This window comes from Desmodus rotundus, chromosome 7 (assembly GCF_022682495.2).
Source record: "Desmodus rotundus isolate HL8 chromosome 7, HLdesRot8A.1, whole genome shotgun sequence".
Lineage (NCBI taxonomy): Eukaryota > Metazoa > Chordata > Mammalia > Chiroptera > Phyllostomidae > Desmodus > Desmodus rotundus.
In genome coordinates, this window is record NC_071393.1 from 115,612,362 (window position 1) to 115,640,112 (window position 27,751).

The 27,751-nt window shown below is 45.6% G+C and overlaps 2 protein-coding genes across 5 annotated transcripts in view; one reads left to right on the top strand and one right to left on the bottom strand.

The window, feature by feature from the left end:
• Positions 1 to 14,106, top strand: part of ZNF410 (zinc finger protein 410) — a 32,183-nt gene extending 18,077 nt beyond the window's left edge. For 2 of the 3 annotated variants that reach the window (XM_024567615.4, XM_053928099.1), the window contains exons 6-12: positions 3,191 to 3,341; positions 3,828 to 4,009; positions 6,458 to 6,547; positions 7,004 to 7,129; positions 7,871 to 8,011; positions 9,442 to 9,569; positions 13,333 to 14,106. In XM_024567615.4, coding sequence (XP_024423383.1) covers positions 3,191 to 3,341; positions 3,828 to 4,009; positions 6,458 to 6,547; positions 7,004 to 7,129; positions 7,871 to 8,011; positions 9,442 to 9,569; positions 13,333 to 13,371 — 857 coding nt within the window. In that variant the 3' untranslated portion in view covers positions 13,372 to 14,106. The remainder of the gene's footprint in view (positions 1 to 3,190; positions 3,342 to 3,827; positions 4,010 to 6,457; positions 6,548 to 7,003; positions 7,130 to 7,870; positions 8,012 to 9,441; positions 9,570 to 13,332) is intronic. The other variant, XM_053928100.2, reaches the window with a different exon arrangement.
• FAM161B (FAM161 centrosomal protein B) lies at positions 118 to 27,646 on the bottom strand. 2 transcript variants are annotated; one of them, XM_053928098.1, is made up of 9 exons: positions 27,539 to 27,646; positions 24,467 to 24,786; positions 23,133 to 23,680; positions 21,230 to 21,576; positions 20,616 to 20,743; positions 18,640 to 18,804; positions 18,312 to 18,411; positions 16,724 to 16,866; positions 118 to 1,115 (listed from the first exon to the last, which is right to left on the bottom strand). In XM_053928098.1, the coding sequence occupies exons 1-9, from the start codon at positions 27,587 to 27,589 to the stop codon at positions 1,025 to 1,027; spliced, it is 1,893 nt and encodes a 630-aa protein (XP_053784073.1). In that variant the 5' UTR covers positions 27,590 to 27,646; the 3' UTR covers positions 118 to 1,024. The 2 variants fall into 2 exon arrangements, with proteins under 2 accessions (XP_053784073.1, XP_024423381.2); XM_024567613.4 differs by lacking the exon at positions 118 to 1,115 and adding an exon at positions 14,548 to 15,718.
• Positions 27,647 to 27,751: the final 105 nt, after the last annotated feature.

Genomic DNA, 27,751 nt, shown 5'->3' on the forward strand with positions numbered 1-27,751 from the left:
GATTTTTGTGCAGCTATTTTAATGTTAAAGATGGAATAAGATACACAACATTTCAGTGTATTATGTTTTATTATTTCAAGAAGGGCAACTGAAATGCCAAAAAAAAAAAAAAAAAGAATTGTGTAGTGGATGGATAAGTCACTGTGACAGAGCGAATGTGTCAGAAGTGGTTTGCAAAGTTTCGTGGTACTATTGACATTTTGGCCAAATAATTCTTTGCTGTGGGGCTGTCTTATGCATTGGAAGATGTTTAGCAGCATCCTGGTCTCTACCCACTAGAAGCCAATAGTGGGAGATAGCCGACATACTCAAAATAGCCAAATCAATAAAGTTACTGGTGAAAATGAAAAATGTGTCTTCTATTTTATGGAAAAAACTAAACAGACTTTTTGGCCAACCCAATGGTACTATATTTGCCCGTGAGAAGCAGTGTAGGGAGGGGACTTGGGATTTGGACTCTAGGGGCATGAGATCTGTCTCTGGTGCCATCATTTATTAGTTCCTTGCCTGGGGAATATAACCTCCCTTAGCTTCAGTTTTCTTATGTTCAGAGCAAAGAGATCAGGTAGCTTACCTGAGTGGGTTGTTATGGAGATTAAATAAGATCCTATCTGTAAAATGTCTTATAATCAGTAAAGCATTGTATGGGTGTTTTTATTACTCTAAAAATACGTTTCTTTGCTACCTAACAACTACCTGAGGTACTTGAGAATAAGGTGAGTCCAAATATATGATAATCTTCCATTTCTCAGTGAAATGATTCCCTAAAAGCCTTTTGGGGGGCTAAGTGTGATTTATAAACTTTTAGGCATGTAGATAAAATTGAACATTGCAAATTGCTATTTGAGAATTTTATTTTGGTTACACATTTTAAATTATATAGAACATATTAATTTAATGTTGCTTTTTACACACTACCATGTAATGAAATGATTTTACTCAATATTTTAATACATTTAAACAAATACCTTTAGCATTACTAAAGCCACTTCGCGAGTCCTGTAGCACAGTTCATTGAAGGAGATCATCTCGCCCTGGCTGGGTGGCTCAGCTGGTTGGAGTGTTGTCCCGTGCACCAAAGGGTTGCAGGTTTACTTCCCAGGTAGGGTACACACCTAGGTTGCAAGTTCAATCCCCAGTCAGAGCATATACAGGAGGCAAACCAATCGATGTTTCTCTCTCACATTGATATCTCTCTGTCTCTCCCTCCACATCTCTAAAATCAATAATCTATTCTCGGGTGAGGATTTAAATTTCTTTTAACAAAAGCAAATCAGCTTCACATCCATCTAAGTTTATTGAGATGCAAAAATATTTTAATTTTGCATTTGCTGCTTGTATCAGGGGTCAGCAAAGGTCCATGGACCAAATACACACCTGTTTTTGTAAATTAAAGTTTTTTGAGAATACTAGCATGCCAGTTAGTTCTATAAATTGTCTATTGTGGCAACTACCATGGCAAAGTTCAGTGGTTGTGACAGACCATATAGCCCTCAGAGTAAAAAATAGTTACTGTGTGGCCTTTACAGAAGAAGTTTACCGATCCCTGCTCTGTATGATACCCACATGCAAAAGGTCCTCCCGTAACTGTAAGACCTTTAAAGTGTTTACAGTTGTTACTCAACCTCAGCAGTTTCTTTGTCTCTGGTTTTTTTAGTGTGTGAACCAGTTGACTAGGTGACCTCTGAATATCCGAAACTATCATTGGTTGAAGTCATTTTAAGCTAATATGTCTTCTGCAAACAATACTTTTTTTCCAAAAGCAGAGTGGTTGAGGGAGCACTTTAGTGAGCGGTTTAGAAGGACTCAAACACAAGGCCACTCGCTCCTTCCTGAGGGGTTTTCTCCTGCCTCAGGATTTCATCAGCACGCTCATCGTGTCTGTGGGCTCAAAGGCACCGAGCCCCGCTGTCGCTGGTTAGATCTTGCACTGGCCAGGGTTTCCGCAGACATTTCGGTAGAAATTAATTCGGCGGAACTGTAGAATTTGGAAATTTCCTTTACAGTATATGGTGCTTAAATTTTACCTATGTACAAATACTACTTTTTCAATTAAACAAAAGGACTGTGGGACAATTATTGTAAAAGAAACACGTTAACCAACAGAAGGCTTCTCAGATGTTACTTGGACCTTGGAGCAATGAGCTTTATGAGTAGCGTCTGATTAAGTACAGCAAGAGAAGGCAGGGCCGGCAGGGAGAGAGTCGGGTTAATAGATGGGACGGGCACTGCTCAACGGCCGGGTTCCAGGCAGTGTGACAGCTACAGCTTACATGCCTACGTCTTGGCTTTTGAGGGAAAGTTGGAAATTAAATCTTATCCCCAAGGTATGTGTACATGGAGAGATAGACTATACACGCCTACAGCAGAATGAAATGAATGCTTTTCTGTATCGATGTCCAACTGTGTCGGAAACAAAATGAAAGAAAAGGAGCACCATCTGCTACTTTGGAATTTATATAAATTTTTAATTAACTGATTTATTTAAATTTAAGGGAGGTACTGCACTGTGTGCTTCTCTCCTCCCCTCCTTTTATTCTATCGAACAAAAAACTTCAGTAGGTATTATCTCCCACGTTTCACAGTGTGGTTAGAAATTTAAAAACCTGCTGAGTTTTTGCATTCTTTATTTTATAACTGAAGAGGGGCGGTACAGGACATTGGAAGGTGGTTCGTACTCTCTGGAATGACAGGCACACTCAAACTGACTTCAGGAGACAGAAACCTAAGAATGCCATCTACAAGAGAAATTAACTCCTGTAAGCCCAGAGCTAGGCTGGAATGACTGTTCCTCTTTAAACACAAGATTTTGTTGCCTGGAACTTTAAGTCATCTTCTCTAGCGCTCTACTCTGGGTGTTGATATACCTGCCCTCCCACCAATCTCTGTAATGCAAAATAGGTGTAACTCTGCCTTTGGATAGGAAACCAAAGAATGGACATTTTGTACTTCTGCCAGAGGCCTAGTCTTGTGCAACAAAGCGTCATGGCTTTGGGGGTTCTCTGGAGTAAAGGGATGGGGTAGAGCACTCTCACTTCTTTTGTTAAGTGGGTACAAAGCTATTTGGGGAAGAGGAAGATGGATATTTGATCATTGGTCACTAGGACTAAAACAGAGCAGCTTTATTATTTGAACCAAAGTACCTGAGCAGGGTCCTTTCCTGGATTACAAATATGTGACTGTCTTATAGGGGAAAACGTCCACCTTGGTTCTGGTGACGGGCAACCCAAAGATTCTGGGCCCCTCCCTCAAGTGGAAAAGAAGCTCAAGTGCACAGTGGAAGGCTGCGACCGGACGTTTGTGTGGCCAGCGCACTTCAAGTACCACCTCAAAACCCACCGGTGAGCAAATCCGAGACTCCGTACTCGGAGCCACAGCACATTGCTGCTTCCAGAGGAGCTCGTACCCGCAATGTGACAAACGGAAGGCAGACAGGGGCTGCCGCTCTTTTGTGGTTAAGGTGTCTTGTTCTCTAGGAGGAAGATCTTCATTGTCTCATCTCATTCTTGACATGTATTTAGTAAGACACTTGCACCTAAGTGAGCTGCAGCAGGAGTTCTCAAGTCACGTTATAAGCATAATTTAAGTTCTTGGAGAACTTAAAAGAATAATTCATAAACTTGGGCCCCACCCTACACCTATGGAATCGATACTGTATTTTCAGAAGAAGGGCCAGGGCATCTGTAGTTTTAAGAAACCTCAGATAATTTCAATATATACAGGTTGGGGATTTACTGACTGCCTCAAGAGTCAATAGGAGCTTTGACTTGTCCTCTCTAGCGGTAAACATGTTCCAGTATTGTTGCTCATGCAGTTTTTTTTCCCAGGAATGACCGCTCCTTCATATGCCCTGCAGAAGGTTGTGGGAAAAGTTTCTATGTGCTGCAGAGGCTGAAGGTGCACATGAGGACCCACAATGGAGAGAAGCCCTTTATGTGCCCCGAGTCCAGCTGTGGTAAGCAGTTCACCACCGCTGGGAATCTGAAGAACCACCTGCGGATCCACACAGGTGTGTGCGACCCCAGCATTGACATGATGAGATACTGACCACATGAGCCTTTCCGGATGTCTTTGAACACTGCATGATTCGGGGCAGTAACACTCGCAGAAGCCTCACAGAGCCTGTGCTAGGCACCGAATGGGGTACAATGGGGGGAGATACAAAAGCTGAGATATAATCCCCAGCTTTGAGGAGTTTGCTTTCTTGTTAAAACTTCACAGCATGAGAAACAGAGTAGAAAAGTGACTTGTTCTGGGTCAAACAGTATGTTAATAGCAAAGCAGCAGAATAAAAACACCCTGACTTGTAGTCTGAGAAGGGGACACGAGGGGACCACTGAAGGGGAGGGCGACCTTCCAAGCCACCTGACCCAGCACGAGCTAAGTCTCTTGCCAGAGCTTAATCATGAAACTCAGACCCCTGCCTCAGGGTATGTAACTGTTCTTCTCTGCTTTCTCACCACGTCCTTTGTCTCTGCCTTGGTCATTCTTGCATAGCTAGAATGACAGCAGGTACAATGAAAGGTCATTGAAAAAGTAAAATGCAAGCTGAAGCCACACTTGTTCCAGGCATGATTTCTTCTAGATTGACATTGCCACTGGCTATGTTTTCGGACAGAGTAGCTCTGTTCTCACCTCCTCTTAATTAATTAACTTATCGACTGAATGTTTAGAGAGAGAATCATCGACTTGTTGTTCTGTGTGTTTATGCATTCAGTGTGTTTCCTGCGTGTGCCTTGAGCGGTACGGAGCCTGCAGGCTTGGTGTACAGGACAGTGCTCCAACTGAATCACCCAGCCAAGGGGCTCAGCTCTCTCTTGAGAGAGGAAACAATACTTGCTGCGAGGAAACAGTTTGAATGAGAGAGCAAGTAAAACATCTAACTGAGCAGATGGAGAAAGAAGTAGAGCTCCGCGTGCCTTAGTGTTGAGCGCAGTGATCTGTTCACCCTTGTGCTGCTCATCGTCTTTGTAGCATTTCATGACACTGACCCTGTTAGAATGCTTTTTTTTACCTCAGAGGATGACCTGACTTCCTCTCTTCATTCTAACTCTTCCTGGTTGTCCCTTGTTAATCTTCAAATTGTTCATCGATTTCATCTGGCCAGTGTGACTCAGTGGATTGAGCCCTGGCCTGTAAACTGAAGAGTCACCGGTTTGATTCCCAGTTAGGGCGCATCCCTCGGTTGCAGACCAGGTCCCCAGTGGGGGGCGCACGAGAGGCAAGCACACAATGATGTTTCTCTCCCTCTCTCTCTCCCTCCCTTCCCTTCTCTCTAAAAATAAAATCAATAAGCTAACTGTTTTTTAAAAAATAAATGTTAAGACAAAAGATTCTACTACCACCCCTATTTACGAGGATCTTAGGAGCTCTCTGTCACAAACCAGGAACAGAAACATTTCTCTTATATTTCACTCTTGCCATTTCTGAACTGGCCCCAGGCACTCTTGAGTTGCAAGGCTCTGCTTGTGCCTGAAATTTCCTTCCATCCTTGTCATCTTTTAAGACCAGGTTAAATTCAACTTCTTAAAAAAAAAAAAAAGATCATAGAGTCCCTCCCCTTTCTAAATGCTAAAACCCCTTTTTGTACAAGACTTTATATTAAAGTTATTTACATTTATCTCTCTCACACTAGTCTGTGACCCTTAGAGGACAGACACTGCATCTGATTATTTTCACTTTCTATTTTGAAATAATTACAGACTTACAGGAAGTTGCAAAAATAGTACAAGGAGTTCTGTGTGCGCTTTACCCAGCCTCCCTGGAGAACGGCGTCAAACCCCGGTGTTAGCGGTGCTGTCAGTCAGTCTGCGGGCCTTCCTCAGTTTCTACCATGCATGTTTGATTTTTAAAATAACAGTAATGTTGTAGGAAAAAATTACAGAAAAGCAACAAGAGGAAAATAAATCATCTATAGCACTACTGTTAGTATATTTACTTTTAACATACTGCTAGAGATTTTTCTGTGTGCCTCTGACTAAACATGTTTTTACTTGTTTTATAAAATGAGAATATGTATAATACCTACTTTATAACCTTTAAAAATGTGTATTTTTAAAATGGATCTAGAAACTGCTTCTTAAAGAGAATTGATATAAAGTAAAAACCCTGGCAGCATAAATTACACCCTGTTAATCTTGATATCCCAGAGGGGCTGGGATCCCTGAAGAAGGTAGGCCAGTGCAGTTGGGGGTCAGCTCTCGAGCCAGGAGGCAGGCAGAAGTATGATACGATGCCCAGAGGCAGCCACTGTTAGAGGAAAGGGCAGGGCTGTCCACCTCGTGGGCGTATACTGGGAGGTCGTGGAGAGGTGACATTTGGCAGATAGCCCAGGTGAAGTTATATAGCGTGAATTTATAAAATCAGAGTAAGTCACTGGAAACAGAAAATGATTGATGGGAAAAGAAAGTGACAGTTCATCAGAAGTCTGAGTCTTTATCTCATGTTCTCTTCCCAGGAGAGAAGCCGTTCCTTTGTGAAGCACAAGGATGTGGCCGTTCCTTCGCTGAGTATTCTAGCCTCCGGAAGCACTTAGTGGTTCACTCAGGTACTCAGACCATAGTGCAGAAGAACCTCAAGTGCGAATGTTGAAGACTGTGAGAGTGGTAGCAGGGAATAGGATAGGGGATATTGTGAACCTGGGGTTGGAATCCTTGAGGATGGTACGTATCTTAGAGGTCCAGAGGAGGCCGACCTGAACGCGGAAGTAAGTACTCTGTGTGGCTGCATGGACTTCCACCAAAGATGTTGTTTAGTGAAGGCAGCGGTGCAGTGCGTCTGGAACGGACGCGGGGCTGGGAACAATGAGCGTGCTAAGCCTTCCTGGCTTTTCTGGCTTCCTCCCTGAACTGAAGGGGAAGGTGGTGAGTGGGAGAAGGAGCAGCCTCTTACGATTAATTTAACATTCTGTGGGCTTCTCCATCTAGGTCTTGAGTCCATTTTCTCATTGTCAGAAATGTACCTTGTCTTTTTGGCTCTCCTATCTTAACGTGGCCTGTTTCAGGAGAGAAGCCTCATCAGTGTCAAGTCTGCGGCAAGACCTTCTCCCAGAGCGGGAGCAGGAACGTGCACGTGAGAAAGCATCACTTGCAGCTGGGAGCGGCTGGGGGTCAGGAGCAGGAGCAGACCGGTGAGAGAGAGGGTACCGTGCAGGGCTGCATCTTCCTGCCACATAACTGCGCTGCCTAGTTATCTGAAAATTTTCCAATTCTATTTTGGGTAGAGACCTGGTCTCATTTGATGGGCTAGTAGTTTCCAAACGTAGCTGTACAGTAACATCCTCTGCAAGCTTTTCAAACATGTATATTCATATTGCTTGTCCACTTTTCCCCCAAACAAAACAAAACCACCTGATAAATGAGGTTATTTGGGAGTAAGATCCCAGAACCCATTGTTCTGAAAGCTCCCTCAGTGAGCTGGGTGGTGACTAGGGCTGGTCCGTGCGCCAGCATCTGAGCGTCCCTGTGATGGAGACTTCTGCGTGATAGGAGTTTAGCGTCTTTACTTACCAGTCATGCCTCCCTTTTCACCCTACCTTAAATTTGATTGCGCTTTTTATTATTATTCCTTTTCCGTGTCTTTCCTTAACCAATTATTTCATTCCAAATTATCATTTCTCAGGCACCATCCACCTCATTTCATATGCTAATTATCCAGATGCTGATCACAAGCAAGGATGTTTATCCGTGAGGCTCAACCCTCCCCTTCTAGGCTTACTCTTTTTTCCAAAAGTAGGTGAAATAGGAGGTGGTATCCAAGATACAGGTTAATTTTTAGTTCTGAAAGAAAAGGCCAGCTTCCTGTGAAAGAAAAGGGGGACCAGGCACAGCCTGGACTGCAGTACGTCTCTCACATCCTATTCTCTGTGCAGCCGAGCCACTTATGGGCAGTAGTTTGCTTGAAGAGGCTTCAGTACCCAGTAAAAGCCTGGTGTCTGTGAATTCCCAGCCCAGCCTTGGTGGAGAGTCATTGAACCTACCAAATACCAATTCTATCCTAGGAGTTGATGATGGTAAGAGTTTTAACTCTCCTTTGTTTGGGGGAAGTGGGCTGTGACTAGAGACTAAGGAATGGGGTTGTCTCCAGAATGGAGGTTTTAATTTCATTTCTTGGTGAGTAGCTATGGTATAATTTAGCAGCATTAGTGTTCTTTGTCTCTGGGGTGGTTAAGTGAATTTGTTAAAAAAAAATCATTGAAAAGATGGTGTAACAATAAAATAAAGAGAAAAATTTTTAAGAAAAAAGTTATGCATAATCCTAGCATCCTAGCCCAACTATTTCTATCTTTCCTGTTGCAGTTATGGAAGAACTTAACTTTTAAAACATTTAAACAGAACATAACCAGGTTTTACAGAGGAGATATAAAGCAATTTCTCCATACCTTCAAAAGCCATATCTTCTGGAGAAAAGAAAGGGCTCTCTAGGAAACAGTTGCTCCTCTCTGGTATAGAAATTTCACCCAAGTTACACAGGCCAGGCCCTCTTCTCTGAAAAACTTAACAGGTGAGGTCAGCATGCATTTATTCAGTGCCTACTCTGTGCCTGGCACCGTGGGAAAGGCGAAAGTAGAAGACAGGGCCCTTAAAATCTCATTGAGAAGTTAAAACTTAACAAACGGGTAACAACATTGAGTGAACAGAAGATAGTAGATAAGCAGATGTTAAATTACCTGGTATAGTTTGGAAGAGCAGTTTAAGCCAAAGAGCCCCTAAAAGAAATGTAAATTTATTTGAGGGCTAAGTGGTTTATATGGAAACTATTTCCAAAAGATCTTCGTGGTTGTCCCACTAATGAACATTTAATAAGTATGAGATCTACATTTTAGTTACTCATGTCCTGCTCAGTCAGTTTGGGGCACAAGTGACCGCATTTGTGTACCTTCTACATGAAGCCAACAGAGCCGAGCTCTACCACTTAAGGCTCCTCTGTTCTATGAATGACGCAGACTGAAGCGTGAGGCGCAGAAGTTGCCTGGCGGTCCTTCGCCAGCCTTAAGGAAGAAAGTCTCCTGGAAGGAGGGGACACTGAGTAGGAACTCTGAAGCTAGGTGTAAGTTCTTGACCTGCACATAGCGTGCTGTTTATGTCATTGGTGGCTGCTCTAAGGGTTGGCTCTGGTTTCCTGATGTGCCTGTCTAAGCAGCTTGTGCCCTGTTTTAATCCCGTTAACAGTGATGAAGCCATAGTACTCTCAATTGGTATATTGAAAGTGATCAGCTCCTATGTCAAGATTTTTTGCGATTCTTCCCATCCCCTTTTTGTAATACTTTCCAAATTCACTGATAATGATGATCAGATAGGAGTTAATTTGGAAGCAATGTAGGAACATGGGATTCAGTTTTTCAGGGAACAGTTTTCAAATTCTTAATAAGAGGCTTGATAATTCAAGTAGGTATAGGTGTGGATTCACTTTTCATTGAAACGTTTTTCTGTTGTTTCACAGAGGTGCTTGCTGAAGGATCCCCACGCCCCCTGTCCTCAGTGCCTGATGTGACACATCACTTGGTGACCATGCAGTCAGGGAGGCAGTCATACGAGGTTTCTGTCTTAACGGCCGTAAATCCACAGGAGGTAAAACTGTCTCTGTTCCTTACTTTGTCCCTGTGGACACGAATGTGGCAAGTGATTGGGAATCTAGTTTAGAGGATTTGCAAAATTCTCCAATTTCAATTTCCTGGAAATTTGCAATAGAATATCTTCTTTTAAGCTCAGATTGAGTCCAGCTTTGATAGGAGCTTGAGTGGTGGGGTTTTCTGAATTGTGGGTCTGGTCAGTTACAGGTGAGACTCTCAGCGTCAATTTTCCGTATTCACATGTCTTAATGAATTTCTGCTCCTGCTGTTTGGTGCCTTGCTATGAGATGAGTTTGCTTTTATTTTTATGAACATGATAATATCCTGGGACTAAGTGGTCCTTAAGTAAAAAGGTAGTAGCAAAGTCATTTTGAAAAATTATTGTTCATTTTTACAGCATTATATGTCTAGGAGATACCAGGCTGAACCAACTGGGCACATAGAAATGTGTTCATTGACTTACTGAATGAGAACCATCATCTAAATTAAAGAGGTGTTTTAAGGTTTCATTAAGAGTAAAGATGTGTTATTAGAGACCAAAGCTGAGATGATCCACACTCTTGTATTTCCAATTACTATGAACACATGCAAAAGTGGGACAGTGAAGAAGGCTGATGGGAAAAAAAATGGATTCATTTGAAATACATTGTTGGAGAAAAGCTCTTATGGATACCCTGGACCACCAGAAAGATGAGCAGGAGGGTCCTAGAGCAAATAAAGCCTGAAACATTGACAAAAGTGAAGCTGTCCTACCTCACACACATCAGGGGAAGGCAGGGGTCTTTGGGAAAGACATTAATGCTGGGGAAATAGAAGGCAGGAAGAAAATATGATACAGTTGACTCCGTGAAAGAAGTCATGGACATGAGGCTACGGGAGCTGAGCGGGGCTGGTGAGGACAGGATGTCATGGACCTCGCTCATTCATAGGGCCGCCAGGAGTTGGAGCTGACTCGTTGGCATGTGACACACGTCCTTTGGTTCCTGAGTTCCTTTCTCCTGATTATTGCTTCGGAGCATGTCCCTAGTTTCTCTCAAACCTAGGCACATAGGTCATGGAATTGACTCAGAGTGTCCTTGTCTAGATGATGCCCGCCTGCTCACACCCTCAGGCAGACACAGTAACATGGGCCACCGAAACACCAGAATTCAGCCTTCACCCCAGGAGGACACCAAGGGCCTCTGGGGCCCTAAGTATCTACTTCATAATGAGAGCCCCAAACACTTAATAGAAGAATATTATCAACACAAAGCGGAAAGTGCTGCCCTTAGGCGTAGCTAAAACTCTTGTCCTGTCATTTTTCCTCATGGGTCCTTGTATATTTATAAACACACCTTCTGTCTTTGCTTTACTATTACCATTATTATCTTCCTCTTACAACAGGCCTTCCACTGCTCACCCCTCCTTTTCCTTGTTAAGGTAGGCTAATCACATTCTGTAATACTGGGTTGGCCAAAAAGTTTGTTTCGTTTTTTCCATAAGATGGCTTTGGAAAAAAGTGCACATAGTAGCACTTTGTCTTTAACTTCATATGAAATAATTTTGTTCGATTGTATTGTGGCAGCTGTCATATCAGTGTGCATTTTAAAAAAATCAAAATTAGTGAATTTTTGGGTAGCCATTTTAATATCAAAGGTAGAAGAAAATAAGCAACATTTTCGGCATATTATGCTTTATTTCAAGAAAGGTAAAGACACAACTGAAATGCAGAAAAAGATTTATGCAGTGTATCGAGAGGTGCTGTGATTGACTGAAGGTGTCAAAGTGGTTTGCGAAGTTTCGTGCTGGAGATTTCTCGCTGGATGATGCTTCATCTGGTTGGGTAGACCATTTTAAATTGATTGCAATCAAATCTAGACAGTAATCAAAACAATCAACGTTATACCATGTGGAGATAGCCAACATACTCAAAATATCCGGATCAATAAGGTTATTGGTAAAAATGAAAAAAGTGTCCTTTTATTTTAGGAAAAAAACCACACAAACTCTTTGGCCAATCCAATACCTTCATTGTTTTCAAGCTGTAAGCCCCTCAAGGCTCCAGCCTTAGTCCTCTTCCTCGTCCAAGGTCCAGGTACCAACTGATCATTCCTCCAGTGAATGAGGAATGTCGATTCCCTGGGGACTCTCAGATGCTAGAGAAGGATAAGGGAATGTGCAGTCCTTAAAACAACACAGGCACATTCCAAGTTCTGCTTTTGAAGGTCACCACACATTATATTATTGACTGGTAAGAATCTATTGATGCACTGATTGGACTCCTGTAAATTTGCTCTAAAAATACAAGTGACATGAAGACTATCACAGAATAACCAAATCAAGTATAAGACATTTTCATGGAAAACATATCAAAACTACATTTTACTCAGATGGTTCAGACTGGACCATTTTCATTTTCCCTCTGTATTGCTAGGTCTCCTCTAAGAATCAGAGGACTCTCCTTGTACAGGCCCACCAGGACCCCAGGCCTTTGGATCTCCTGCCGACTGAAGGTCATCCCAAGTGGGATCCCATGTCACCTTGAGTTCACATTCTTGAATTCAAGAAGCAGTATAAGTGATTGCGAGCTAACATGACTATATCTTAGAATGTTTCCCAGATAAAACAGAGAAACGCAAATTACAGATTCTATAACATTTCTCATAAAGTGCCTTTGCTAAATTTGACTTCAAACATCTGGATCTTGGCCTAGATTAAAAACACCATTCTTACATCCCTACCACACAGCATCAAATGAAATCTGTGGTTTCTTTAAGTTTTGTTTAAAAGTCTTTAAATTCTATACTATTAAATTCTCCCTAAATTACCTTCCTCCAAATTGAGATCACCAAGTATGTACATCTCCAGCTCAAGAATTTATCTGATTAGATTTTAATAAGCCCAATTTGTATTCTGAATTTCGCTGCAGTATTCCTATCTCATTCTCTTTTCATAATAAAAAGGAACCCAGTTTCATTTATCGTACAAAACCACCTTTCAGCAGAACACCTGAAGTGTAGAGCAGATCGCCCATCTGAGCTGCCACCCTGCTGCAGGCCCTCAGGCCTGTCTCTCTTCATCACAGGAAAGGTATTCCTTTAAGCCAGGGGTGGCAGACTCACTTTCACCGGGGGCCACATCAGCCTCGAAGTTGCCTTCAAAGGGCCGAATGTAATTTTAGGACTGTATAAATTTTAGGACTCCATAACAGTTAAGCGAGAGCTCAGCACTGCCACCAGGTAGAAACAAGGTGCCGGGTGGATAAAACAAGGCAGAGGGCGGGATTTGGCCTGCAGGCCTTGTGTTTGCCACCTGTGCTCTAAGCCCAGGGACTCCGTGAATTTCTTCTGAGTGGGGTCTAGTTCTCGTGTAGAACTGTTTGGGGATAGCCTCCTAAGTCCTTTCACTTCTTGAACTTGCAGTCTGTGCTTGGGCTAACACTGACAAGATTCTTGGTTTCACCATTTCTGATTGCCCTGTAAGTTAATGAGTCCCCCATCACTGGCCAGTGAGTGAGTACATGACTCTGCACACCATCGTTTGGCTTATAGACTCAGGTATTTCGTTGCCGTAGCGAAAATGATGGCATCGTGAAGTGTCCACAGTGCTGTCTCAAGGCCAGTATATGCATGTGGAACAAGATGCTCGCTTTGGAACAAGATGTCCTTGGCTTAACCCTGCAGTGCATCCCCTACTCCCACTCACAAACCTTTTACTTAGAATGAATTATTTTTCTTTTACTCAGTGGTGGCCTATTCCAGATTTCTCGTGCTCTTTTACAGTTACTAAACCAAGGAGATTTAACTGAAAGACGGACCTGAGGCTGGGTGCTGGATCCTGGAAGAGCAGCTGTACCTGATCCCAGAGTACACACGGTGGGAATGGCTGCTTCGGGCTCATGGTCTGCCAGAACCCAAATGACTCTGCGGGTGATCTGACCCCACTTCCTCCTCTGGCATCTTCCGTGGCGTAGAAGATGAACGCAGGAGAGCTTCTCTTCAGACTCATCTGATCCAGGAAAGGAAGAGAGCAGTGGGTGTGGGCTGGGCAACTGCACCTACCTGTCTTCCCACTGCAAAAATTTGGGATGGACCTCTCCCAAAAATGAACTTGATTACATGTTGGTTGACGTTTCTCTGTTTAACTGTTGAGAGGTTTTCCAATGAAGAGCTTTCATCCCAGACTAAGCTGTCTTTTCACATGGATGAACTAAGTCCTGCCACCAACCGTAAAACTTCACCAAGAAGTTGAGCTTTCCAGATGCCTTGTTGCTTTGGAGAGGGAGTGGTGTCGGTTCTGTCGTGACATTCTCCCTTTAGCAACCTGAGTAAAAGACTCGCACCGCTGGGCTGCAAAAAAATAAATTACTTGAATCCTTACTTGGCCCAGCTGAGGTACTGTCTTGTCCCATACGCCTCTATTTGGTCATCACTTTCCTTCCTTTGTTTATGGAACATACAGTAGCATGTTTAAAAGGTTGGTTTTTTTTTTAAGTTAAAAAATCACGATTCAGAGCTTCAGTTGTTTTCCCTTTAATAAACAAAATAGCCCGGTCAGTTCTTTGGCTTCTTGTTTCAGACGGAGTTTGTTTTGTTAGTGAGGAGGTTAAGAAGTGGTTCAGTCTTCCCCTTTAGGATAAGGTAGTGATGTGCCCTTAGGGTCCCGTGCAGGTAGCCCTGAGCTCAGGAGTCTTAGGGAACGTGACACGAACATACATCTCCGTCTCTAACTAGCAGACCCATTGGACAGTTAGCAGAGTATCACTCTGTCATCGCAGGAAGGACCCTGTCTGAGTCTGGAAACTTGGCAATAACAGATACTTTCGAATTTTCCCACAAAGTTAAAAAAAACAAAGTTGCTCCCATTAGAGTGGGCACTCTTGCTATTACCCTGTCTCCTCAGCTACTGAGAGAGAATCTGATTACAGTTGGCGAGAAGAAAAGTGTTCCAAGGACCAGTCACTAGTAGAAAGTCATGGCTCCAGAGTTCCAGATTTATTTAGAATGAGCCTCGTGCTGACACATACACACCCATGCGCACAGATCACCCTCCCAATAGAGCTTTGGAAAGAACCGTTTTAAATGACATGTATAATCATGCTGGGATAATGTAGATTGAGTTCATGTCCACTACTTGTATTCTTAAAATGCCAGTTTTTACTTGCCACAGCCTTTTACCCTAGAGCAGTTGTTCTCAACTGGGGACATTTTGTGCCCCACCCCCACCCCCCACCCTGCCCCCGGGACCTTTTGCAATATCTAGAGACGCTTTTGGTTGTCACAACTGGAGGAGTGTTACTGGCATCTAGTGAGCAGAGGCCAGGGATGCTGCTAAACGTCCTACAGCGTACAAGACAGCTCCCCTCCCTACACCCGGCACACACGCATCTGGCCCCAAATGTCAACAGTGCTGAGGCTGAGAAGCCCTGGACTAGAAGTTGCAAACTTGTCGTCCTACCAGGTGTTTTATTTTGCCCATACAATAGTCCCAGGTAATTATTATTATCTTCAGGTTTTATTTATTTACTTTTAAAGGGGAAGGGAGGGAGGGAGAAACATCAGTGTGTGAGACGGGTATCTATCTGTTGCCTTGCCCCTAACTGGGGACCTGGCCCGAAACCCAGGCATATGCCGTGACCAGGAAGCAAACTGGTGACCTTTCCGTTTGTAGGCCGGCACTCAGTCCACTAAGCCACACCAGCCAGGGCATTTTAAATTAGTTGCCAATGTGTGGGTTTCTGGCTTCTGTTGAAAATGCAGTTGACCTGGCAGTTCTGGGTCTGTAATCCAGCAGCAGAGGCTCCTGCCGTTACATTACAGCTGGCCCATCTGACCCACTTATTTTGTGACTAGCCCTTGGAGGCACACTTAAGTGCGAGGCACAGAGTAAGGACACTTAACTTGGCTCTGCTCCTTCCACCCCGAGCCTCTCCACTTTGATTTACTTGAACGCGGTTGTTGCCTGCCTGATTCAACCCCACGTTGGCTGCTTAATATTATTGAAAAGCAGTAATTTTTTTAAGGGTACTGATTAAACAAGTGATTTCAGATTATCTAGCAATTCATAAGCAGTTTCTCCTGTTCTTTCTTGGGGCTTGTAGGCTGATCTAGAGATTCTTCCAAATCCTGCTGTGGGTTTCTGATGCTGCGTTTTGTAGTTTCATGGGTGCTGCAGAATAAATCAAAATATGAAAAAATTTTTAATTAAAGCATTATGTAAAGCTTATGGATGGTCTCAACATTTTCATTATATATGATGTAAAAGGAAATTTCTAGGTGGAAAATGGGGATAGGAAGTAGGGGAAGGGGCCATTAGGACTTAAGAAACAAAACAATATTGGAGATACTCTGCTTTCTCCCTTTGACTTACAGGATCTCAATGGTGGAGGTGGTGCTATGACTTATTTTTAAAGTGCTAGAAAAACAGTTTTATCATATACATGGTTTTTCTTTTTTAAAAAATGTTTGTTCTGGCTGGTGTGGCTCAGTGGATTGAGTGCCAGCCTGTGAACCAAAGGTTCACCAGTTCAATTCCCAGTCAGGGCACATGACTGGGTTGCGGGCCAGGGGGCGTGCGAGAGGCAACCACACATTGATGTTTCCCTCCCTCTCTTCCTCCCTTCCCCTCTCTCTCCTCCTCCCTTCCCCTCTCTAAAAAAATAAGTAAAATCTTTTCTTTTTTAAACTGTTTATTGATTTCAAAGAGAGAGGAAAGGGGGGAGAGAGAAAAACATCTATCGCTTGCCTTTGGTAAGCAAAGCACCCTGACCAGGGATTAAACCCGCAACCTAGGTCTGTGACCTGACCAGGAATCGAACACCCAACCTTTTGGTGTACAGGGCAACGCTCAAACCAACTGAGCTACACTGGCCAGGGCTACGTGACTTCTCAAAAATGGAGTGGAAACACTTTTGACTGATGGCATTGGAACTGGAACGGGAAAACGATGTTTCAAATTTTAGGAATCTAGATCTAATATCCAATGATGATATTTTATTCACAGCTGCACTAATCTCCAAATTCAAATGTGTTATTTGGAGATCCCTGGATGGTATTCCATAGCTACAGGATAGTGATCTCAAAATGTGAATGGCTGTTCTAAGGTGCCGGGGCATCACCAGGAATGGCACCTTAGAGAGTTGCAGAGTGGCAGCAGCAGACTGGGTTACAGTACCTGGGGTAATCGTGGACTTCCGACCGCTCCTTCCGTTGTACAGCCCTGGTGCCCTGCACCGTGCTCCTCACAAAGTCTTCGTCCAGCCCGGCCTGCCTCAGGGTGTCTTCATACCGTTGTTCTGCCTCTTTCCTGGCAAGGTCCTGTGGAGTGGAAATCCATCTGCTGGAGCTGCCTTGTGAATTACTTGATAATTCTAAATTACTAGCTTAACCTGTATCCTCACAGTACTGCTCACACCCCCCTCCCAATTAGTGGGCACATTATTTGCATAGAAACTACCTGGAGATTTTGTTAAAAATGTAGACTCTTATTTGGTAGGTCTCAGATGGGGCCCGCAATTCGGTATTTCTAACAGTCCCAGGAGATGCCAGATATTTATTAGAGAGCCACATCTTTGAGAAGCAAGACTTCGATTTTTGGAAGACCAAGTGAGACCGAGATAAAAAGGACGGACTGAAAACTGAAGATTTATAAGGAACCAAACATCATCAGCAACATTAAAATAGAACAACATAAGCTGTACTAACAGGATAGATGGTCTGCATGTGGACCAGAAAAGACTTTTCATTTGTTTTAAGTGTTTGAGAGCAAAATCCTATCAAGTACTTTGCATTTTTCCTATGGCGGTAAAAAATATGTTGAGCTCTGAGTGTGAGCTTGCTTGAAAGAGTGAACATGAAGAGAAAGGTCAGCATGAGAGTTTTGGAAAAATGCAAGCTGCTAAGTAAATCCGAGACAGTCCAGTGTATGATGATAGGCGTGTGGGTGGGAAGGGGTGGACCCGAGAAAGGCCTAGATAATGCACGGCTGTATGATGGAGACAATACCCAGCATTTGGAAGCAGGTTACTAGGAAACCCAACTTTTGTCTGAAACTCGAGAGGAGAGTGACTGATCCTATCCTCAGAATCTGATGTAGCCCAAAGCTGCCCGAGATGGTGGCCTTTCTAAGGCTGTTCAGGTAGCTCCAGAGCTTCCTTAGGGAGATCTCAACTGAGTGCACCTTCCCTAAAAGTCTAGAGAACGTGTTAAAATGATTCTTCCAGCCTGAAATGCACTTACTCTGGAAAGGGCTTTGCGGGGTGATTATGAGCATCCCAGTCCTCGGAGACCTAGAAGTGTGCCACAGACCTGGAGGCCGCAGATGCCAGGGGCACCAGCACGACAGGAGGAGAGCCCGTCTTCCCAGCACTGGCTGGGAAGTGGCTCCAGACAGCAGAAAAGACTGGGTCTTCAGTCACATTAGTAAGTGAAAGATGCGCTTACTGACACAGCCAAACTGCCCCCGTGTGTCTGGGATCTATCTAACCCCCGCTCTGAGTCAAACCGAAAGCTAGACTCCAGTGAAAACTCCAGGAAGTGAAGTACCCCATTCCGATGCCTTGGAGTCCAGTCTTGGGTGAAATTAGCCCAAGCAACATTCACTATTACACTACTTACTTTGGGCAAAGATGGTGGTAATAAAATGGCCCCAGTTTAGAATCATTCTGAGCCTGAAGAAAATGCTTAATGCTCAGAGAGTAAATGTCATAATTTCTAAGAGCCCTTTCATCAAAGACAGAAAATGAATGGTGGTTTAGTCTTACCTTGGCAACTTGTTCGAAGAGATAGGGCCTTGTTTGTATTCTCTTCTTCATTTCCTCCAATTCTTTCTTATACTCTCTTGCTCTTTTACGGTCATTGTTCCTGGGATTAACAAGATTTTTAAAACCCATCTTTTTCCAATACAGAATACCCTTCATCCCAATTAAGCAGAATAAGACCCATGAACATTGTCAACTCCTTACTGTGCCTGGCAAAACCCATGGCTGCAATTAGAGGAGCCCACCCTAATAACTCCATTTTGCCCATTTCCAGGCCAATGCTCTGTTGGATCCCAAGACAGTCCGCCCTGGGCTCATGGAGGACACTGACCGGTTTTCCTTCAGCTTTGCTTTGAATACCTCCTCCAGGCTCTTATGGGGGTCCATGGCTTTTGCGCGCAAGGTCACAGACTTAGACATTGCTTGACACTTCCTTTTATGTGCCTCCAGCCACTGAGTACTCTCATCTGCTTTGTCCCTTTTTTCAAGTGAACTTCTAAAGCGAGAAGGCAAACAAAGAATACAGATGACCAACTTGGGTATATTTAAACGCAGTCTTAGTAACCTCTCCGGAAAGTTGGTGTTTTCTGTGGATGGGGTGGTAATTGACCTCCCTGGCATTTCTGAAAGATGAAGGTTCTGGCATTAAGTGCTGGGGCACGTGACACGTTCGCAGCACTCTGGCTACAGTGATATTCTATCCCAGAGAAGTTCACTCACTGAACTGAAAAAACCCGAGTTAAAATATCCTTAAACAGCCAAGCATTCTGGCTTGTTGCCTATCCTGAAGCAAAATGCAAACAGCTACCTACCATTTGCTGAACTACCTACCCTGAACTAGTGCAGACAACCCGCACGTGCTTTATATCCATTATCTTGTGTAACCCTAACCGCCCTATGAACTAAGAACTGTGAGCACTCTTTTTTATAGGCGAGGAGACGTAGCCTCGGCGAAGGTAAGCCTCTTGCTCAAGGCTACCCAGCGTTCCAGTGGAAAAGCCAAGGTTAGAGCCAGGATATCTGACTCCCACGCCTCTGCCCCCGGTGTACAGACTGTGCTGTAACCAGTGGGCCGGAAGGTGCTTGGGTGCATGGTCCTTTGGGAATACAAATCTGCCTTTGTACAGAAAACTAGGAATGGACCTCTTTTGATGCACAGCTTGGGGTCAACTTGTAGACTTAGTTTCTGTGAATATTTGATGGGGTCCTGTGGAGAGTTCTATCAAAAGAAAAAAGTCAAGACTCCTGCATTTGGAAGTTTACACTCAAATGGACAGATTAGGAGGGACACTGAAGTTTAATCTGGTAATATGTCAAACTCCCTATTTCTAGGAAGCAGCTGTGGACATCCTCCATAGGTGGGCCGGCCTCTGGCTCCTGACGTCCCATCTTATTGGGACCTCAGGATATTGAGACATTTAGCCTTGATTTAGTAGCTGTATGAAATTTGAGGAAAAGGGGAATACTGTTTGGGTTCTAAAAACATTTCCACAATCTCTTGTGGGTCTTACAGGGCCAAGCTGGTTCCGTGCGCTCCTGTGAGCTGCATGGGAACGCTCTGAGATGCTCGTCCTCTGCTCGCCTCGGCTCAGAGGCCTAGTGGGCGAACTCTGGCGGGCTCCCTGAGAACACCACCCTGACAGAGTGAGGTCAGTTTAAGAGTTTAAAACAAGGAGGCACCCGATTCCCAACTGACTTCCAATGGTTCTCCAAGACGAGTCTCAGGGAATTTCAAACACGTGCAATGGATGCCTCGTCTTCTCTGTGGCAGGGTCAGCCACCCGTCACCATGTTTCTCTGAACTCCTGTTCCTAATGGCTCCCTTCCTCTTTCATCTGTGGGTCTTTACCCAGGTTGTTCTCTCCGTCTGGAACCTTCTTTCTTTCCCGCCTTGGGCTTATGCTTCTTTCTTCAGCTCTCACCTTAAACGTCTATTATGAGAGACCCTGCCCCAGGTTTCCCGTCACCCCCCCAGTCCCCTGTATTCCCTCATCACTGTACTACTCACCAAATAAGGTAGCTGCTTTTTGCTTTTCTGTATTTCAGACTAGGTATTAAACTACAGATTCCACAAGGCATCTCCAGCCTGGCACAGAGTAAGCCCCTGTGAGTATTTTCTGAATGACAGCCAGGTGTCTTCCAGCACTACGTGTGGAGGACCACGTGTATTTCTGTCCTGATCAGAGAATTCCTTTCCACCCCTTTAGGCCTTTCTGACAACAGGAGAGGAGGCCCAGCAGCAGAGTGATTTCCATCACCTGGGCCACGATCTGAGCATTGTGGGTCGTGTGCAGCCTGACCGCTCACCTGACTGCAGACTCCCGCTTCCTGGTGGCATCTGTGATGTGCACGGGCAGGGTGTTGGCAGAGAGGGAAGCAAGGCCACTCAGGGAATGACTCCTTGGCCGGGGAGTGGCGGGTGGCTGTGGAGAGCCCTAGAGGGAACGAAGGCTGGTGTTGGTGGGACAGCGTGTGTGATTGGTTTCTACCTTAACTGGAATCAACTTCCGTGAAGGACTAGTCAGACAAGAATCTTTTTTCTTGGGATTAAAGCAAAGGGTAATGAGATCTCAAGTTTACTAACTGGGACAGACCTAGATATCAATCCTAAAGTTTTTAATCAAACGAGAAGAGTTCTTTGGAATGGGTATAGGGGCATAACGATTGATCCCAACTCCTTGCCTTCCAGACCTGCTCTAACTTATTCTGCAACTTCTGTAGAGCAAGGGAAGCAAAAGAAGTATTCTTTTGGTCTTAAGTTTATAGGGATTGTGGATCTGGATGTGGTTACAGCTGAACCAGTTTAAAAAAAAATTAAGATAGAAAAAGGCCATGAAAAGTGCCTTCACTGAGACTTGACCCTCCTTGCATTTCGGGCCTCAGACCCTTGACCCCCACCCCACCCCTGCCTGAGCTCTCACCTCCCTCCCTCCAGTGGTGGCAGCATCACAGGGCCTCCGAGTGCGACACAGGCTGGCGGTTCTCAGCAAGAAGGGCTTGTTGCGAGTCACCTCTCGGGTGTCCTTTCTCTTGGCAGCTCTTCTCTGGAAGGCCTTGTAAAGGGTCTCATAGTCAGGGACGGCAGGATTCACCCGAGGCTGGAATCCAAAGTCGGTGTGCAGAAACCCGAGCTTTTCCTCCTGTGTTCGGGTGGCCGTGCGGGGCCTAGGGTCAGCTCTGCCACTGGGGGAGGTGAGGGGGGAGGAGGCCATCTGGAGCATGTCTAGGGCTCTCATCTGAATGCGAATTTTCCTGAGGAGCTCAGCTTCTGTGGAGAAAAACCAGGCTGGTGATGAGTGAGAAGGGACTGAGACTCATACCAAAAGGGTTGGAGAACGTTCTCTATTTTAAACACTAGCGGTGATGTGCTGGAGCTGATGGTTAACTTCTCAGGAATTTTGTGAGCCAGTTGACATCATGTGGGAAGCCTGAAATTGGCCACGACGGGCATATTTATACCACGGAAAATGGCAATTGCTAAAAATCAGCTTGCATTTTCTTTTCCTGGAGAGATTGTTAATAACGTTGACCAGAACACCACTGCCAGGGGCCAATCAGGTGGCAGAATCAGCTACCATTCACATTCACTGAGTGCTTTCTATGGTTCCTTCTTCAGAGACAAGCAGGAAGAATAGGTCAGTCGCCTGCTCCTCTCCCAGGACTCCTTGTCTTGGAGAAAGCCCTGCCCCCCACCCAAATGCCCAAGTCCATTGCCCAAAGCATTCTTGACCCCTCCCTCCCTCATCTCATCAGTCACCTGTTCTGCCGTCTCTACCTCTTTAACCTGTCCTCAGTCCTGTCTCTTTTCATCATTCCTGCTCTTAATTTCATAATTTCTTAACTAAATTGTTGAAATAGCCTCCTGTTAGGTCAACGTCCCTCCAGTCTTGCTCCTGCCCCTTTCAGCATCTCCACAGCAACCAGAGCGATCTTCCTGAGCTGCAAATCTGATCGTGCCCACCCTACTGACACCCTCCAGTGGCTCCTGGGTATCCTTGGGTGAAGTCCAAACTCCCTCCCATGCCTGCCTCTCCCCTCCCCACACTCCCTCTTCTCTCTCCCCTCTACCTTTCCATCCCCCAGAGGTGCTCGGCTTTCTCTTACCTCCCCACTACAGCTGTGCCTGGTGCACTCTTCCTCCTCTTCATCAAATTCGCACAGCTCAGCCTTCAGGGTCAGCCTCAGTGCTCACTTTCTCTGGGGACCCTAACCGTTCCCACCCCTCACCATACCCTAGGTTAGGTCCCTCTGTTATATGGAACCCCCTGGCTTCCTCCTGTAATCCTTGCAAATGGCTCGTCACAGTTGCGATTATGTGTCTATAATCTGTCTCCCTACCACGTGTCCATGCAGCCTAGGACAGTGCCTGGGGCCTGGCACCTGTTACTGAACAAGCAAGAAAGCCCGAGTCTCTTATTTGAGCTGTAAGTCTTGGGACGAGCACCTCACCAGGGTGAGGGAGAAGTGAGGGCTTTCCTCAGGGAGAGCTGGCTAGTGGTGGTGCTGGTCTATGCTGGTCACTGGAGGTCTCACTGGTCTCTGCTCTCCCATGTGTGCTGCTGCAGGGGCCTTGCAGCCCCACTGAGGGAGATGTCAGCGAGACAAAGCTGGGTTCCCTGCAGGACCTCTCCTTATTCCTTGCTCCTTACAGGGCTCCCCCTTAGATAGACAGACCCAACCCTATGCCCCGGCCTGCACTGAGCATGGGCTCTAGCAGGTCCACCTGAATAGTTCATCTCTCCAAGTCAGGCTGACCCCCGAGCCTGACTGAATCCCCAGGGCACCCCCAGGCAGAAGGCAGCAAGGGGGCAAGGATGTCTTTACCCTGGAGTTTGTCCCCAAGAGCTGGCTCCAGAATGGACTTGGGGATCCTTCTGGTGGCTTTCTGCTTGGAGACCTTGGCCTTAGCAGTGGCGGCCGATTCCTTCTGTTGAGCAGCTTTTCGTTGCTCCTCCTTCTCCAGGAAGCTGAAGGGTTTTAAAGAAGAGAGGAGCAGTTCCTTCCTCTTCTGGATCCCTTCCTGCCTTCGGGCCTCATTACGCTCCATGATTTCCTGGTAAAGGGGCAGGTAGACATGCGCAGGCACTGGTTGTGCCCGGAACTGCCGGTGGCACTCGGCCTCCTCCTGGCCCTGCCTCAGGGCCTGCTGCCTCTCAGGCTCGAAGGAGGCCGGTGAGGCCAGCCACTGGGCCTTTCTCAGGGCCTCGCGCACTGTCATACGGAACGGCTGAGGGACAGTGATGGAAGATGCCCAGGAGCTGATGCTTCTGTGCTGGGAAGGAGGCCTGGAGCCTGCAGGTGGCTGGGACTGAAACTTGGGAATGTCGGAGGGTACGTTGCTCAAGGAGCTGCAGCATCGTGTGGAGCCACACCTGGAGGGAGAAAGCAGCTGCCCTGTGCTTGGAGGACAGGGCAGCTAGGAGGCCTGGCTCCTCCCAGATCCTCCTCCATGCTCCTCTCTAGTCCTCTCTTCCAGCAGGTTACATCTAACTTCTCAGCCTAACATCACAGACCCACAGGCCTCTAAGCCTTTGCCTTTGTCAGCCTGTCCTTCCTCCTTTCCACAGGCCATCTAGCAGCCTTAGTAAGTATTCTCTTCTCAAAAGTGATCCAAGAAATGCCACTTTGCACTCAAACTTATTTCCATATGGGGGACAATGCAACGGTGCAGAGCAGGGCTTTGGAGTCAGACAGAGCCAGGTTCAAATCTTGCTTCAAAACATTACCAGCTGTGTGACCTTGAGCAAAGTTCTTTTGGAACCTCAATTCCTCATCTGAGGAATTGAGCAGAATGTCAAAAATAACACCTGCTTAAAGGGTCATTGGAAGGAGAAAATAAATATTAAATGAGATAAAGTACACATACATTTAACAGGGGTGGCCAAGGGAAATGGACCTTGTCGTCATTCTCAGGGAGGTAGTGTGTTTGGGAAAGGCGTCACTTAAGCAATTCCAATGCTTCAGGTAACTAAGTGTTACCCAAAGTGACTGAGAACTGCTGGGTAGGACTCAGAACACGTGTTTGGATCTGAAAGCTGATTCTGCTGGAGCCTGGGTAAGTGGCAACTTGTGGAAACGGTCTTTGCTTTACTGAGGAAGAGGAACATGACTTGGGCAGAGCTGGACAGCGAGGCAGCTGTTGAACTGCAGTGCCTTACCTCGGAGCCGGCGGGTCCTGGGCGTGTGGCTTCCCCCTGCCTTTGTCCCGGAAGAAACTCTCCAGGTCCTCATCATCTTCAGAGAGGCTCTCATCACTGTCTGGGTCAGATTCGTGAAGGGATTCTGACAGGCACCGCCTGCCTTTCTGCTTTAGCGCTTGCAGGATCTCGTAAAAGCTCCCAGTTGAGTCAGGAGAAGCAGAATCTGTCTCCTCTAGGCTGAGGAACTCATCAAGTTTGCCAGCCCTTGGCAAAACCAGCCCATTCCCAGACAGCTCCTCTTCTGCCTCTGTGTCTGAGGAGGACTTAGCGGGAAATATCTAAAATGAAATAGAATAGACTAGGGTCAAACTATAATTTCAAATGTATTCAAAACATAACCGTTAATATGACCTTGAATAAGCCTGTGTATTTGGGACTTGGGAGGAACAAAGTAAAATAAGATGTGTTCGTTGCTGTAAAGAAATTTCTCAAATTGGTGTATGGAGTAAGCTTGGTTGGAGGTATCAACCCCAAGAAAGAATGTAACTGCCAAGAAGGGCTCCTTGTGGTGAACTGGGCTCAAATTCATAACCAGAGTGTAGCAGCCATTGTTTACAGAGATGCACACTGAGTTTCAGGGAAAAGCTGCAGGCTGAGCTGCCTGCACTGTTTCTGCCGTCTCGGTTGACCCTTATAATAGTGCTTCTAGGACTCTAATTCAACCAATGGGCTGAAGACCTACCCCGTCCAATTGGAGCTGTGCAACTATACCCTTATTTGCATATTTACTGACCAATCATAACAGGTGAAGTCTATGGCCTAATCAAACTGTGTACATTTGGATTGCTCATTTGCACGAAAACTGATCAATCAGGGACTGGCGGGAGACACTCCTCTACATAAGCCAATGCTGTGCTGTGGCTGTGTTGCCCAGGTTTGCAAATTGAGCTGCAACACCTGAGCTGTTTTACTGAATGAAATCTCTCTTGTACTGCACCCCAAACTGGGAACTTCTGTTGGCATTGAATTGTGGCAGCGACCTTCGGTTGACAAAGGACAGGAAAGAGAGAAGCAAAGACCTAAAGTTCGGTCCCTGCTTCATGCAGTGCGGTGAGCATTTACAGAGCGCTTACACTGTACCGTGCATTCTGCCCCCTGTACTCCAGGAATCCTATGCGCGACGCTGGCCACACTTTGGGCCCTGCCCAACTTGGGTTTTACCAACTTTTGCCATCTTCCTTTTCCTGTTTCCCCCACCTACACCTCTGCTTTCCTCATATTCTAGCTGATTTCCACTGGGTCACTAGGAATGGATAATTAGCAGGAGAGACAATGTGGTATAGCTGAATGAGCAATGTCCTAGAATGTGGGAAACCCAACTGGGTTTAAATACTCCATTCATTCAGAAAATATGTATCAGGTGATTAATATGTACTAGGCATTACGCTGAGAACAAGACAAGGTCCCTACTCTCAAGAAGCTTGCATTTTATTGAGAGGAGACAGACGATATAAGTGAAAGCCATGAAATTGAGATTAGAGTGACAGAGTGGCTGGGGGAAGCTTTCTCTATATGATGGACTATAAAAGCCCATCGGATAAAGACTATATATGTATCTATGTAGAGATAGAGATATATTATGATACATGTGTATACTTGTACTATAATCAGAGTTAGGTTTATTAATTTGCTGCAGGAAACCATGGTAAATTATAGACAACGTGGGAGGGGGTAGCTTTCAGTAAGAGGGTAAGAGAGGGGCCTCTCCTAGGGTTAGATTGTCCTGGATAATTCTGATGAGAGTTAGGGGAAGCAGGAATCAACTCTGGATGAATGCTGTCATGAAGAGGGCATAGTTTAATAAGTGGATGATTGAGCAATTTTTATTCAAAAGGTGACAAGAACAAAGTGGGGCTGGTTAAACAACTGATAAGGGGTCTTAGGCATCCTACAGGTACCTTGTGGTCCCGTGAGAAACACCGGTTTCTGCTGATCTTGCCGCCGGCCTCATCTGCATCTATTACAGTCTGAGTCGTCCTTTCTCAGCCCTGGGATGATTTTTACTTTCTCACTGTGGAGGAGTTTTGGACTGACACCTGACTGATGAGAAGGAGCCATCCTTGCTCCGATCTGTGTGGGCGGTTTCTGGGTTCAAGGTACCTCAAAGACCTCGAGGCAGAGACCTGAGGCAGGAACAAACTTGACTCTTTAAAGAGGGCTAGGGTGGCTGGAGGACTGTGGCATGAGACACCCTCAGGCGCGCAGGCGTGGTGGTGCCGGGACGTGACTAGAGGATGGCCGACTGCAGCTGGAAACCAGTTGGAGCAGGCTGCTGCAGGCTCTAGGTGACCTTGGTGATGGTTTTACTGGGTTCTCTAAGGTCCAGGTCTAATACTGAAAAGAGCACTGGACTCTGAGTCAAAGGTATGTATGTGCTCTAGCCCTCACTCTGCTACTGAAGAACGTGTGATCTTAGGAAAACTTCCTTTTTTTAAATGACATTATTGAGATATAATTCACATAGCATGAAATTCATGTAATACACTTATTTAAAGTGCGCAACGGGTTTTAGTATATTCACAGAGTTGTGCAGCCATCACCACAACTTTAGAATATTTTAATCACCCCAAAAGAAACCCCACCCCACGTAGCAATCACTCCGTTTTCCCAACCTTCCCAACCCTTCCCCACCTCACCTTCCTCCTCAACCCTGACACTCCCTGGCCAGCCCTAAACAATCATCACTCTATTTTCTGTTTCTATGGATTTGGGGGCAAATTTCTTAATTTCTCTGAGCCACGGTTTTCTCTCCTACAAAGTGGAGACAACAATCGTACTATTTAGTCCTAGGGTAGTTGAGAGGATAAGCGAAAACGGAGAAGGCCATTGATTGCTATGGTTCTACAAAAAATCTGATGTAAGGCTCAAGGGGTTCGGGTCCAGAGTTCCTAAACGCTGCCAAAGGCAATCCCTCGCCCCTCGGGGGCACGCCCCTGCCGTCTGTCTCCAAGGCAACATCAAACAGTCTCCTCTTAGGGATCCCTTTCTGGGGCGCATATCTGATTTCTCCCCTTCTCTTTCCCTCCTCACCTGCAGGCTCCGAGAGCCGCCGGAGACTCCCGCAGGCCTCCTCACGGTCATCCTCTCTGTGGGGCACAGACACAGACAGAAGCGTAAGGGACCACAGTAACTGCAGTGGCTGCGATGGCTGTGCGAGCTACGCAGTTAAGCCCCGCCCCCTTCTTAGTTATGGGTTATGATTGGCTCCCAGGCGGTTGCATTAATCAGTCCCCTGCCCAGGGA

Bases quoted from the DNA above. Each gene is read 5' to 3' on its own strand.
- FAM161B (XM_024567613.4), bottom strand. From the start codon at position 27,589: ATGACCGTGAGGAGGCCTGCGGGAGTCTCCGGCGGCTCTCGGAGCCTG. The intron at 16,867-18,311 runs GTAAGACTAAAC...TCCACTCCACAG, and splicing joins TCTTCGAACAAGTTGCCAAG to GACCTTGCCAGGAAAGAGGC. The intron at 15,719-16,723 runs GTACTGTAACCC...TTTATTCTGCAG, and splicing joins GAAGTCCACGATTACCCCAG to CACCCATGAAACTACAAAAC.